The sequence below is a fragment of the Hibiscus syriacus genome, unplaced genomic scaffold (assembly GCF_006381635.1).
Source record: "Hibiscus syriacus cultivar Baekdansim isolate YM2019G1 unplaced genomic scaffold, ASM638163v2 tig00111013_pilon, whole genome shotgun sequence".
NCBI classification, from domain to species: Eukaryota; Viridiplantae; Streptophyta; class Magnoliopsida; order Malvales; family Malvaceae; genus Hibiscus; species Hibiscus syriacus.
In genome coordinates this window covers 444,030-457,994 of record NW_024062953.1, presented here as the reverse complement: position 1 = coordinate 457,994, position 13,965 = coordinate 444,030, and the positions used below count along the sequence as shown (strand labels likewise).

General features: G+C 35.1%; 1 protein-coding gene across 1 annotated transcript; it reads left to right on the top strand.

Annotated features, from left to right (window-relative positions):
• The first annotated feature begins 273 nt into the window (after window positions 1–273).
• LOC120150093 lies at window positions 274–3,023 on the top strand. The gene is made up of 5 exons (XM_039162808.1): window positions 274–652; window positions 772–809; window positions 1,467–1,737; window positions 1,836–2,122; window positions 2,370–3,023. Exons 1-5 carry the CDS (start codon window positions 311–313, stop codon window positions 2,794–2,796), a joined length of 1,365 nt encoding a protein of 454 aa, XP_039018739.1. The 5' UTR covers window positions 274–310; the 3' UTR covers window positions 2,797–3,023.
• The last annotated feature ends 10,942 nt before the right edge of the window (window positions 3,024–13,965 follow it).

The following is a 13,965-nucleotide window of genomic DNA, read 5'->3' as shown; positions in this document are numbered from 1 at the left end:
TTGACCCTTATTCAAAATTCAAACTAAATAAACAACTTAAAATTCAGGACTTTTTTGGGAGGAATCTAACTTTCTCACCCTAGTCCCATTAGATGCTTACATTTGGTTTTGAATTGTTAATCCATTGTTCCTTGACTTTCTTGTCCGAAAAACTAAGAATAATTGGTTTCAGTTTCATCCAAGAAACTAGGAGCAAAATATCTCAACAAAAATGGATGAAAAAAAACTGTGAAGCAGGTTATTTTTATTGAGTGGAAGAAATAAAAACCCAATCGTTTTCTTTTCCCTTATTCTCTCACTCTGGGAAATTATGGTTTCGTGTTCTCTCTCACTTATCTCATCCACATCTTCATTTCATTCGACTTCAAACCTCGATTCATCTCCCAATTCTACATCTTTTTGGCCCGTAACACTTAAGCTCTCTAAACCCAATCCCAGGTTCTCAAAGCCTCTCAAATACCCATCGTTGAAGCTTTTGGGTTGCTCATCGACCGTTGAAGATGGGTCACCGGAGCAGTTTTTTAACAGCAATTCGATAGCGGATTTCATGAGATTCAAGAGAGGGAGTCGAATCGGTAGCGGCGAGTTGCAAACGGCTATTGTTGGTTATCGTAAGAGGTTCCCTTGGTCTATTCTTTACCCTTTTCTTCGGGTACTTAAACAACCGCTCGAGCTTTGATTCTGAATTATGGTTTATTTAAAGAAGATTCAGTTTGCTGGTTTCTAATTGTGGGACTTTTATTTTTTATTTTTTGTTAATTGATGTTTCAGGTTGATTTGGTCTCAACGATTCATATAGCGGATACAGAGTATGTTATTGGCTAATTCAAACGTAGAATTTTATGAGATTACAAGTATTTATGTTTTGTTGTTCATGGTTATGTATTTTGAATGCTGGGTTGTTCCTTGCTTATCTGGTTGTAGTTTATTTTCCAGAAAACAGTATAATATCCTAATTTGAAGACGTGATAATTGAATGAATTCTTTATGAAGGGAAAGCAGAAATCTAGCTGGAAATGTCTGCTAAATTATATGTTTATGAATGAAACCGAATGATGTTATTTTTCAAGGAAAAATAAAAGAAAGAATGAGTGAAGTTTAGCATCATCTGGACTGAGTCTGTAACCCTGTATGAATGCACTTTTGCAGTGAAGCAGTAGGTTTTGGTCGTAGATAAGCACGACTCTCTGTGTGCTCGAAGGACTGAAAATGGCACGGAGAGAATGTAACTCCGCTGATGAAAATCTGGGTTTTGGTTTGGCTTTCCTACGTAAGGAATGATGGAAGTGTGTTAAATATTAGAGTATTTTTCTTCTTAATATTTCAATCTGAACTTCTGTGGGAGTATAATGGATTGAGTTTGTGCAAGTGTAGCTAAAATGTCCAGTTATTTGTAGCAACTTTACTATGTATGCTTGCATGTATTTTTCTAGTTGAATTGGTTGAATGACTAATCTTGGCTGCAGGTACTTTGAAACCCTTCAGAAGGAGCTTGCACCGTATGATTGTGTTCTTTATGAGATGGTGGCCAGCAGAGAGAGTTTGGAAAATAGAAGGAACCCTTCTGCAGCAAAAAGGCTCAAAAGTTCACGGTCACGAGGTTTCAACATTTTGGGATGCGTTCAACGGCAGATGGCTCGGATACTTATGCTTGATTTCCAATTAGATTGTCTTGATTACCAGGCTGATAATTGGTACCATGCAGATCTCGACTACGAGACCTTCAAGTTACTTCAGGTAAGATAACATCGTTTTATGCTTTTATGATGTGAAATCTGAGGTCAGCTTTATCATCATGGTCGTACATCTAATGTTTCGAATATGATATTTTCCAGCTTGAAAAAGGTGAAAGCTTCTTCACATTTGCACGTGATATGACCCTTAAATCGACAAAAGCTTTAGTTCAGACTGCTTCAATCCCAGAGGACCTTGATCCTTGGAGATCCAAGCTTCTATGGGCCTCTCGTGTGCTGCCTATGCCACTTGTAGGTTTTCTCATTATCAGTGGTGTTTGTGCGGATGTTGGAAGCCAGGCATCTGATTATCCAGAGCTAGAAGCTTTATCGAGGCTCGACTTTGGTGCTGCCATGAAAGTTTTCCTTGCAAAACGGCTAACCTCTGAGTAAGTTTTGGGGGGAAAAAGTCCTTTTATATTCTGGGTTTTACAATTGCTTGGACATGCGATAATAGACCTTACTTGATTTACAAGGAAACTTATTTTCTGAACTTGGGAGTCGTCTTTTCGCATTACTGTGGTTTAGGTGTAGGTAGCTATGCTTTTCTGTATTTGGGTAGTTTTGAATTGAACAAGTTCATATATATCATGTGACAAGCATTGTTGAAAAGAGACAAAAATATTATTTGTGTAGGTTTACACAAGTGACTGCTGCTGTGGAAGAGAGATCAGTTATCATCGGCGAGAGGAACAGGGCTGCTATAGAAGCATTGAGACGAGCGCTTGATGATGGTAATAATAAGATAGCGATACTATATGGGGGCGGCCACATGCCAGACTTAGGGAGACGCTTAAAAGAGGAATTTGACCTGGTTCCTTCCCGTGTACAATGGGTAACGGCTTGGTCCATTACGAAACAAGATTTCCAGAGCAGTTCCCTTCCATTTTTGAAGACAATGGCCGAAGTTTCCGGCTGGCCATTGAACCGTTACCAGACATTGGCATTACTCATCTTTTCTTCGGTACTTGCATTAGATCTCTGGTTTTGGGAACTCTTTTGTGGCACTGCAATTAACTGGATCTCTGAAATTGCTTCCGAGATTGCTCAATATGCAGGATAAAGCACAGGTGATGTGAGTCCCGATCAGATAAATTGTTTTGATTGGCATTTGATACGAATATATATCTGTGCCGGTGTAAATATGAACAATTCGGAATTCGGATATGGCTTGTCTTAGGGGGGGAAAAGATTATGTAAAAGAAGCAAGTTAACCGACTTGAATGAATTTATTTATTGAAACTCATTCAAATTGGAAGGATGAACTAATCGATTAATAGTTGTCTTTTACTTGAGGGCATCTCCTCTTTGCAGCTTTATATACATGCTTGTATTCATCCTTCTTTTTGGATTTGTACAACAAGATGTCAACTTTTGGAACTTGAAGGTTTTCTTCCGAGAAGCGGATTCAAGGCTTGCGGTGGTCGGAATATGTTTCCGGACTAGACAAGTCAATGAGCTTTGCGAAACAAAGGAAAAATTATGGGGTATCGGAGTTTGTATACCATGACACTTTCTGATGTTTAAGCCGAATGATTTAAGGGTGAGTAAAACTCGACTAAAAAAAATCGAATTGTTTTATTTGACTTGACATTGGAAAACTCTACTTGATTCGACCCATGATTTTATAAACTTAACTCGAAAAATTCTAACGTAATTCAATTCTCGATAACAGTGTTGGATGGGTTCGGATTGGTCTTACAATCCAGCAAGCCATGATGTCATTTTGCTTCTACTATCAACAGGATTCATTTGTCAAAGTATATTGTTGGAGTGGTTAGAATAAGTGATGGTAAATTTTCTTCACAAACATTTAATTAAATTCGAATTTTAAAGTTATTTATTTTGAAGTTCAAAGGGAATTTAATGATGATAGCTTAAAATAACTGGAATTGAAAATAATTAAAATCTAAACAATGATATTAGAAAGCCAGAGATGAGCGTACGAGGATGGTGACAAGAGGAGGATTCGTGCACGCATTAACATATAATATTAGATGAAAACCTTAATGATTCAGCTTAGTTTATCGAAACTTAAAACCTCAAACTTGAAAAGGCTGAGCTGAACAACTCAAAAGCGGTGTCATTTAGCAGTTGGTGTGGCATAAGAAATGTGGGTTTTTCATATGTATTCTTGTTGCTTGGAAGTTTCCTGGGCAGTGAGATACCCTATTCCAGACTCGCTTCACGTCGTGTTTATGGGAAATACAAGAGATATATTTAGATTCAAACTTGTTGGTACAGCCAAAGCCTTCGGCCTCTTCATTTGTCAACTAACGTTGGGATTCAGGCCAGACGTTAGCATGAAGACAAGCTTTTGATTCAAAACTTGTTATGAATAAACAAACCAATAACTCTGCCTTTTTGAATCAAACATGGAAAAGGTGAAAAAATTGCCTTTGTTTTTTTTAATTACTTTTTCTACTTACTAATTATCAATTCGTCTAATGTAAGGATGAGCATGGACGAGTCAGTTCTGGATTTTGGTCGATCCGAATTCAACTCAAGTATTCTATCCCTCCACTTGTAACTTGACTCAACTCGAGTTTAGGGAGGCTCATTTGACCTAAAATCTAATTTGATTTTTTGGTAAAAACTCGCACTTGACCCGAAATATATATAGGGATAGGATCAAGGTACACTATAAAATTCTTTTAGTTTTACACAGATTCAAGATCATTGAATGAGTGAAAATAGACGGCTGAGATTAACAGTAATAAATGAGAAGATATTTACTAGGGAAAAAATAAGAAGTCAATCTTATCTATTTATTTTCACTCATCCAACGATCCTAAATATGTGTAAAGTTACAGAGTTTTACATTATATATATATAATTCTATTTTTGTTAGGTGAAATATGGACTTAAATGGGAAAAAATAAATAGAGGAGTATTATTACATTTATTATAAGTATATAAGGGGTAATTATATTATTTTTTGGATCGAGCCGAATATTTTTCATTTTAAACTTGAACATTAACTTATCTTTTAAAAAATTCGAACCCAAACCCAAATTTTCAAAAAGAAAAATATGACCCTATAAGATAAGTGAGATTGGAATCTCGTACTCATCCTTAGTCTAATGAAATGAAACATTAAATCTCTTAATTAAGATTAAGGTGGTGTTTGGTTCGCATGAATCCCTTGGAATTAGGAGGAATTAGAATCTAATTCCACCACTTTCCCATGTTTGATTCAAGTTTTCAAAGGGAATTGAAATCCTAAATGACTTCAACTTTCCATCAAGAGATGGAAAGTAAATTTCATCCATAACATGAGGAAATTAAAATCAAATTCAAAAGCATGATGGCTACTAAGGAGGTTTTGTTTCATACTATTTTCGTCAATAATGTGAGCAAAAGGATTCATCCGTCGTCTCTTAAGGAAGCGTTCAAGGAGTACGACGCCGTGTCAGATGTGTATGTTGCTTTCAGGAATAGGAGAAGATTAGCGGATAGAACTACTTTTGCATTTGTAAGGTTCAGAAGCAAGCATGCAGCCAGTGTAGCGGTTCAGAGGGCTGATGGGCGTCTGATGGATGGTTTTAGAATCAAAGTGTACCATGATAAATCTGTAGTCCCAAGAAGAAGTAGTATCGATTCGGGGAAACTGGTGAAGAGGGTGTGGAAGCCAGCTTTAAGAGACTCTAGATCGTTCAAAGATGCTCTGGGTGGCCGGTCTGATGGAAATGCCTTAAATAAGGAAAGGTTAAATGTTAATATTCACGTCAGCATAGTGGATGAACGTGATAGAGTCTTAAATTGGGATGCTATAGCAGCTAGTTCGAATATAGTGCTCTTAAAGAATGGTTTGCGGTTGAGGGAGCTTTGTTTAGTTGGAAGAATTAAAAGGATGTACAACACATAGATTATTCACACAGCTTTTCAAGCAGAAGGGTTTGATGTGAGGGTAAGTAGTTGGCAAGAATTGTTGGTGGTTATACATTTCAAAGATTCAAAGGAGTTATCAAAGTGCTGGGATTGTAGAGATGTTTGGTTGAGGAGTTGGTTCGATGAATTGGAAGTGTTAGAAGGGTATGAGCTGAGAATCAAAAGGAAAATATGGGTTATTTTAAAAGATGTTCCATTGGCAATGTGGTGTAATAAGTTTTTCAATGATCTGGGTAATAGGTGGGGTTCTGTTGTGTCCATTCATGAAGATACAACTAATAGAGTTTGTTTCGAGGAAGCCAAATTGCTATTGGAAGTGCAGTGTGCCTCGGCAATTCCAGAGAAATGTTCTATTATCATAAACGGTAGTGTTTGCTACATTAAAGTTAGTACAGAGGTTTATGAAGAAGATAGAGTTTTCATTGACGGGTTATCAACGGGTGGTGGAATGATAGTCCCAGTCGAAGAATGAGTTGATTTGTAGCCTCGAATGCAGGATGGTGGCAGGGTAGACGCGGGTATTGAGGTAGACAGTATGGGCGAAAGTTTTTTTGAATTTCAAAGTAAGAGAAGTGGAATTGATATTCTAAAAAGCAGGAACAGGCTGGCACGTGTTTTAGTGGAGGATGTCGGGGATGAGTTATATGACGTGCCCATTTTGGCTATTGATGGGCCTTCGTATCAGCTGTTGGATGAGAGCATTAGATTAGTGGACATTAATAGAGATCAATCCCAAATTGGGGTGACCCAATCCTTATCGAATAGCTCCAGATTTTTAGATGTTCCAATAGAAGAATTTCCTTCTATCCCGGGCAATGTTAATGATATTCGGGAAGAAGCAGTGGAGGTTGACAAACTGGATATTCCTTCCAATCCCAAGGGTTTTCATTTGGATGTTGGTGGAAATTTTATGAAGGATGTTGGTAAAGTTTCATTAACTCAAATCAGGAGGCAGGCTCGTAGAAGCTGTAAAATCAACAAAAAGCAGAAGAAAGCTAAGGGAAGAAGGGAGAGCAGTTACAACGCCAATACACAGAATTCGTTTGAACTTTCTGGTGGGGATAATGGTATCCAGCCGTTGGGGTCTGCTAATGAAGCCGAGGCAACTTTTGCTGTTGCGGAATCTTTGGGTATGCGTTTTGGAGCATCAAAGAAGAGGGTGATTGAACGATTGAGTTTCATCGTTCAGTCGGGTAAGCCTTAAAAAATGCTCTCAACTTTGTGTGTTACCTGTTTGTGGAAGCAAATTTTGTTATGGATTTTAATCTTCTAGTATTATCGTGAACATTAGAGGTTTGGGTAGGAATGAGAAGGTTAGTGCAGTTAATCGGGCTATTGGAAGTAGTAAAGCTAGGGTGGTTTTGATACAGGAAACTAAAGTTCAGAGTGTTTTTGTTGGAATTGAAAGGAGGTTAAAGGGTAGGTTTGTTACGGATTTGGTTTGTGCGTCGGCAGAAGGAGCGTCAGGGGGTTTGATTTCTTTGTGGGATTCAGATGCTTTCACTGTGAAATGCCATAATATATTCAGGAGAATCATTGTGTTGAAAGGTTTGCTTGTGCACCAAAATATGGAAATAGGCATCATCAATGTCTATGGTCCGCATGTGAGGAGTGAAAGACTAAGTTTTTTGAACAGCTTTACAACATTATAGATAATCTGAAAGTTCCGGTTATTGTGGGTGGTGATTTTAATATTGTTAGATCGAACTTGGAAAGAACAGGGGTACATGACATTTCGTCTTCAATGCTAGATTTTGAAGAATTCATTTCGAGATGTAATTGGTGGATGTTCCAATCATTGGTAGTGTGTTTACAAGGTTTAGGGGTGGAGATAACACTGCTGCGAGTAGGCTCGACAAATTTCTTATTTCAGCTGATTTCGTGTGTCTTTATCCGAATCTGGTTCAAGCATCGCTGCATAGAGGTCCATCAGATCATAAGCCCATTCTTTTGTGTGAAAGGATGCCTAAAAAACAATACAGGCCATTTAAATGGTTTAACCACTGGGCGGACGATCTTACTCTAGCTGATAAAATAAGGAAGATCTTTGGTGCTAATCAAGATAAAGATTTTAATCACATGTTGATGTTAACAAATTATGTGACGAATGATTGGGTGGAGTAAAGAAGAGATTTGAATTCTGATTCGATTGTGATTTTGGAAAAAAAATTGATTCTTTAGAGAACTTGTGTATTTCCAACCCAAGTGATGTGGCTCTTCAAAAAGAAATTGTATCTGTGAAGGTGAAGTTGTGGGAGGAGTATAAGAAGTCGGAAAGAGAATGGTCACAAAAGTCGAGACTTAAGTGGTTTAGAGAAGGTGATAAGAACACCAAATTCTTTCATCTTACTGCTGCTATTAGAGGTAGAAGGAATCAGATTTCGAAGTTGAAGGTGAATAACTCGGTTTTCAAAAATCAAGCGGGGATCCAGCAAGCTTTCGTTACCCATTTTCGCTCTTTCTATAACGACGTCAAGACCATCCCGATCAAAAGTCTCGATATTCCGTTTAAAAGGCTTTCCTATGCCTCAAGAAGATGGATCGAACGACCGTTCTCAGAAGAGGAAGTGTGGTCTATTATTATCTCCTCAGATGGCACAAGAGCTCCCGGTCCAAATGGATTTAATTTGGATTTTTTCAAGAAATTCTGGAAGGATATTAAAACATATTTAATGAAGTTTTTGGTGGACTTTTACTGGGGAAATACTTCTGATTTTTCTCTCAACAAGTCGTTCATTGCTCTTATACCGAAGAATACACAAGCTGTTCATCCTGAAGAATTCAGACCTATTTCATTGGTGGGGAGTATTTATAAAATTGTGGCGCGTTTATTAGCTAAGAGGTTTGCTTCTTGTATGAATGAAGTGATTGGCAAAATCAGTTCGCTTTTATGGCCGGAAAACAAATCCTAGATTGCTCATTGATAGCGAATGAGATTGTTGATGATCTGAAAAAAAAACAGAGGGAAGCAGTTATGGTAAAAGCTGATTTCAGTAAGGCGTATGACTCTGTTGACTGGGTCTTTTTGAATCTGATTTTGAGAAAAATGGGTTTTTTTTCGTAGATGAAGGAAATGGATTAATTTGTGTATTTCGACGCCTAATATTGTTGTTTTGGTTAATGGATGTCATTCGAAATTTTTCTCTATTAAAAGGGGATTGAGGCAAGGCTGCTCGTTGTCGCCATTTCTGTTTAATGTAGTAGGTGAGGCTCTGAGTGGTTTGTTCAAGAAATCGGTTGATCTAGGTCTGTGTCAAGGGGTGCATATTGGTTCAAGTAGAGTAGGTGCTTTCCACATCCAGTTTGCAGACGATTTAATTCTTTTTCTGAAGCTGATGAAAGGAATATCCATAATCTATTTCGTGTCCTTAGAATTTTCGAGGTCGCGACTGGTCTGAAATTGAATATGAAGAAAACGAAATTATTTGGTATTAATGTGGAGGATGGCAGAGTTGAAAAATGGGCAGATTCGTTGTTTTGTGATTGGGCAAAGCTGCCGACGATGTACTTGGGACTGCCTTTAGGTTATAAAATAGACCAGAAGTTGTTGTGGAATCCAGTATTGGAGAAAGTCAGAGTTCGTCTTCAAAGTTTGAAAGGTAAGCTTTTTTCCTTCGGGGGTAGGATTGCATTGATTAAGTCAGTGTTGGCCAACTTACCGGTGTATTACATGTCCTTATTTTCTTTGCCCAAATCCATTTCAGAGGCGTTAAATAAAAGTATAGCGAAATTTCTGTGGAATGTTAATTATAATAGAGGTATTCATTGGATTAAGTGGGATGTGGTTAGTGGACCAAAATCTCACGGTGGTCTTGGCATTTTTGACGTCAGTGTCAGAAATCAAGCTTTGTTGAATAAATGGATTTGGCGTTTTAGTGAGGACAACGATAGTCTTTGGAAAAAGATTATAGTCGCTAAGTATAATTACGATCCTCAAGCGATTCTTCCTAATTGGCTATGCGTGCGTAGATCGAATGGACTATGGTATGACATAGTGCGCTCGGTATCGTCGAACGAGAGTGACTTCATTGTTGATGTTAGGTGTGTTATGGGGAATGGTTCTAGAATTGATTTCTGGAGTGATCATTGGTCGGAAACTCGTTCTTTAAAAGTAGATTTTCCAAGAATTTATGGAATGGCTATTAAGAAACAGGGGAAAATTAGCGAGTTTGGGAGTTGGGTGAATGGAGTTTGGATTTGGAGGATTGAATTAATGCGTGGGCTGTTTTCGTGGGAGATCTCGATTTGGAATCAGTTTAATCAAGTAATCAACAGAGGTGTGTCTGCTGTGCCTGGGCTCGATAGATTGGTGTGGTTAGGTGCTTCCAATGGAGTTTATAACTCAAAAGATTTCTGTATCAAGGTGGCATCGGTCGGTATGTTTCAAGACCCCATTTGGAGTAAAGTTTGGAACAAATTCGTGCCACCTAAAGTAGCGGCTTTTGTTTGAAAAACGGTTTATAACAGGTTGCCGGTTGCGACGGAACTGATTAAGAGAGGGGTAAATGGCAATGTCCAGCTTTATTGTATTTTTTGTAAAGATAACCATGAAGATGTTAACCATGCAATCTGCCATTGTTTTTTCGTTTGGCAAGTGTGGCAAAAGTGGTGTAATTTATGGAACGTTTCTGCCATTGTCCCCAGGAACATTAAACAACTTTTAGAAATTTGGTCGACCCAGTTTATTAGTAGGAAAGTTAGGAATCTATGGTTTATCGGATTCTTCGGACTGATTTGGCAGATCTGGTTGTGCAGAAATAAGTCTTTATTTCAGGGTGACATTTTCTCAGTCGATCGGATTTTCAATTTGGTCCTTCTGCAGGTTGGTTTCTGGTCAAACTTTCTATGGCCATCTTTGGTTCCTCACGTTGTAGATTTTGTGCGAACCCTAGAATCAATTATCTTTAATTGTTAATTGTTCCACTGGTTTCGGTTCATGCTTCCTTATTCTACAGTGCTAGTGTTTAGTTCGTTTGTTAATTATTAGGTGTGGTTTGTTTTTGGTTTTCCTTTGGTCATCATGCTTGGTTTGGAGTTTACTACTTCCAGTTCGGAGATTATTCACCTAGCTCTTGGAGGCCACTCATGCTTGCCGTGTACTTCAGTGAAACTAAGAGAGTGGCTTTGTTGGAAGTTAGCAGGCGGTCTATTTCTTGGCTTTGCTTTTTTCAGGAAGATGCTGCTGTTTTGGTTGTGGTTCGGGCTAAACTTTTTTGGTTATGTTTGTATGCGTCTTCTCCATTTCTAGTCTTTGTTGTATATGTTCGTCAATAGTGAATCGGCTCCGTTAAGTAGTATGGAGGAGCTTGGATTGTTTAATGTTCGTATTTCATGTGTGTTATCCTCTTCCACCCCAAAGCTCACTCTTTTTCCTCCAATTAGGATTAGAGAAGTTTTTTAATGAGGTCCTTGAGGTGGTGTACTTTGTTTTCTTTTAATACAAAGTACCCTATTTCAAAAAAAAAACACAAGGAAATTAAAATCCTTTTGATGATGGAATGTGAAATTTGACCATACTACCCTCATCATTATTTTCCATATATTTACTTTTTATTTTTCTTATTTTATTTGTTGTTTTCTTTACTTTTATTTTTTTTCTTTTCTTTTTTTAATTTTTTAATATTAGTTTTATTTATATATTTATTTTCATTTGTTTTTTCCTCTTGTTTTTTCATTTTTTCATTTATTATGTATATACAATTATTTGTATTTTCCTTTATTTTATTCTTATTTTTTATTTTATTTTACTTGTTATCTTTATTTTTCTTCATTTTTTATGTTCTTTATTTTATTTAGTTTTTTTATCTTTATTTTTTTGTCTTTTGTTTATCTTATTTTCTTATTTTCATTTCCTTTATTTTATTTTTCTTTAGTTTATTTATCTTCATTACTTTTTTTTTCTAACATGCTTCTCGACTCTTTTAAGGGAACACTTTCAAATCCATCAGGGTAAGTGATTGAGATCGTTATTTTTACCTTTTAATTTAAAGTTGCAATCTTCTTAATTAAAGACAACTGGAAATTACGTAGTACCAAAAGGGCAATTCAATGGTTTTAACCCTTCCTTGACTTGTAAGTTTTTTATATATTTTTTGGTAACTAATTGACATACTTCGATTGAGATGTATCAAAATATTGTTCTATCTTTTAGTAACTTATTAACATATTTTGATTGGGATGATTTTAACGCATGATGTTTATCAGCATGATTTTTATAATTTATTGAAATGAATAATCAATCAATAAAATGAAAATTCAATATTTTTAAAATTTTTATAATATATTGCTACATGTAAGTTATAACATAAACTAAAATTAAGCAAAAAAGAAGAAGGGCAATTCTATCATTTTACATTACTGAAATCAAATTCATCTGACATGTCTACGAACCAAACATAATATGGAATTGGATTCCAATTCAATTTTCTGCCAACCAAACAGGTTTCAGATTCAGATTCCAATTCCTGACAGATTTCAATTCCTTAACAGATTCTAATTCCCTCGGAAACATTCCAGTGAACCAAACGCCACCTAAGGATTTAAATTCTGATATTCTGAATACAATAAATCAATATGAAAATTTTAATTAAATGTTTAAAATTTTAATTTTTTTTTAATTTGAGTCACTATAAAGTATACCGTTAAGATCCGCAACCAAATTCATTTGAAATTTAGGGTTATATTGTTATGCAGGCAAGGCAATTGTACTTGATAGTTTTGGTAGATATAATAATATTGTGTATGTATGTATATATAAAATTGTGTAAATGTGAAGGAGGTAGGTATATATATATATTGGAAATACTTCATAATTAATAGTTTTGGTTGTTGCAATATGGTTTTATTACAATACTAATCCAATTATTTTTTTTATTATTATCTTTTCAATTTTGAATGTAAAATATTAAGGTTTAACCTTTTTAGCATAATTATTAGAATCCAATTTACTGTTGACTAATTCGAATATAATATTGTAAATGCTTCTTATTGGATAATCCTCCCAATCGAAATTTCTACATTCAGATCGTTAAAATTCAAACACTTAACTAAAAAATTAACGTATCATCTCATAGAATCAACTTATAATCGATAATATTTACTTTAATCCATCTACCAACATTAATAGCACCATATCATGAAGTTATTTGCAAGGAGTAGGTGTATATATATATAGCTTAGGGAATAGGGCCAATATCTCAATTTCCATAGCTCATTCATGGACCACATATTTATAGGTATAATTTTTAAAGCATTTTTTATGGGGATTCAAAAGAAGACCCTTTAGCAACACCATTTGGTCCATTTCTAGTGGAAAAGAACTGCGTAATATATCATAGGAGGGGTTTTTGAATTATTTATTTTAGTTTAGTTTAAGAAAATATTTAAACAATGGATGTGAAAGTAAACATAATATTTAAATAGGGAGTGGAAAAAGTCACATCTAATGAATTTTGATCTAACTCGATTGATAGGATCGATTTATATATAATTTAGATTTTAGAGCAAGTTTTTTCTTTATATTAATCATGCCAGGTTCAGATTTAAGGACAACATGTTCTATCCTATTATAAAAATAATTTAAAATACATATTATATATTTATACATTATTAATTAAGTTTCTATTAAAAATATGTGTAAAAATAGCCTATAATATATTAAAAGTGTGAAATTAAATTAAATTATATTTTGGTTTTATGTTATAAATTGAAAAAAAGTAATATTTTATTTGATTATTTTTTGTTTTAACAAAAATATTAAAAAAATAAAAAAATTAGGTTAGGTTGAATTAAGATTGAATTTCTGAATAATATTTTGGGAAACGATAAATACAAACACAAAATAAAATGTTTTTAAACTTAAATCATATCAAATTAATTTTTTTGATAATATTATCAAATCGAATTAAAAAAACTGAAAATTTAGGACAATTCTATTGCCATCTCTATGTTTTTAGCCCATGAAATTTGAATTTTTGATGTTTATATCCTACACTTAAATTAGAGCTAAGAGAATTATTTTTTAAACAAAGGAATTTCGATATTAATTACATGAAAGATTTTGTGTAGGAGAATGCTAATAAGTGGATTATCTTGAGTGGGCAATCAAGTCTTTTGCCGCACATTTCAAATTTCGAGGGCCCCAAAATTAAGTTTTTTCCCACAATTATTATACTATATTTGAGTGGTACCCATACCACCTAAATTTGAAGGCTACTGATAATGGGATGATTTTCTTAAATAAAAAAAAACTAATATAAAGCCGAGCTAATTAAAAATGAGTATATTATCTAAATTTGATGGATTTTAATTTAATTTTATAAAATATATAATTTTTTTGGAG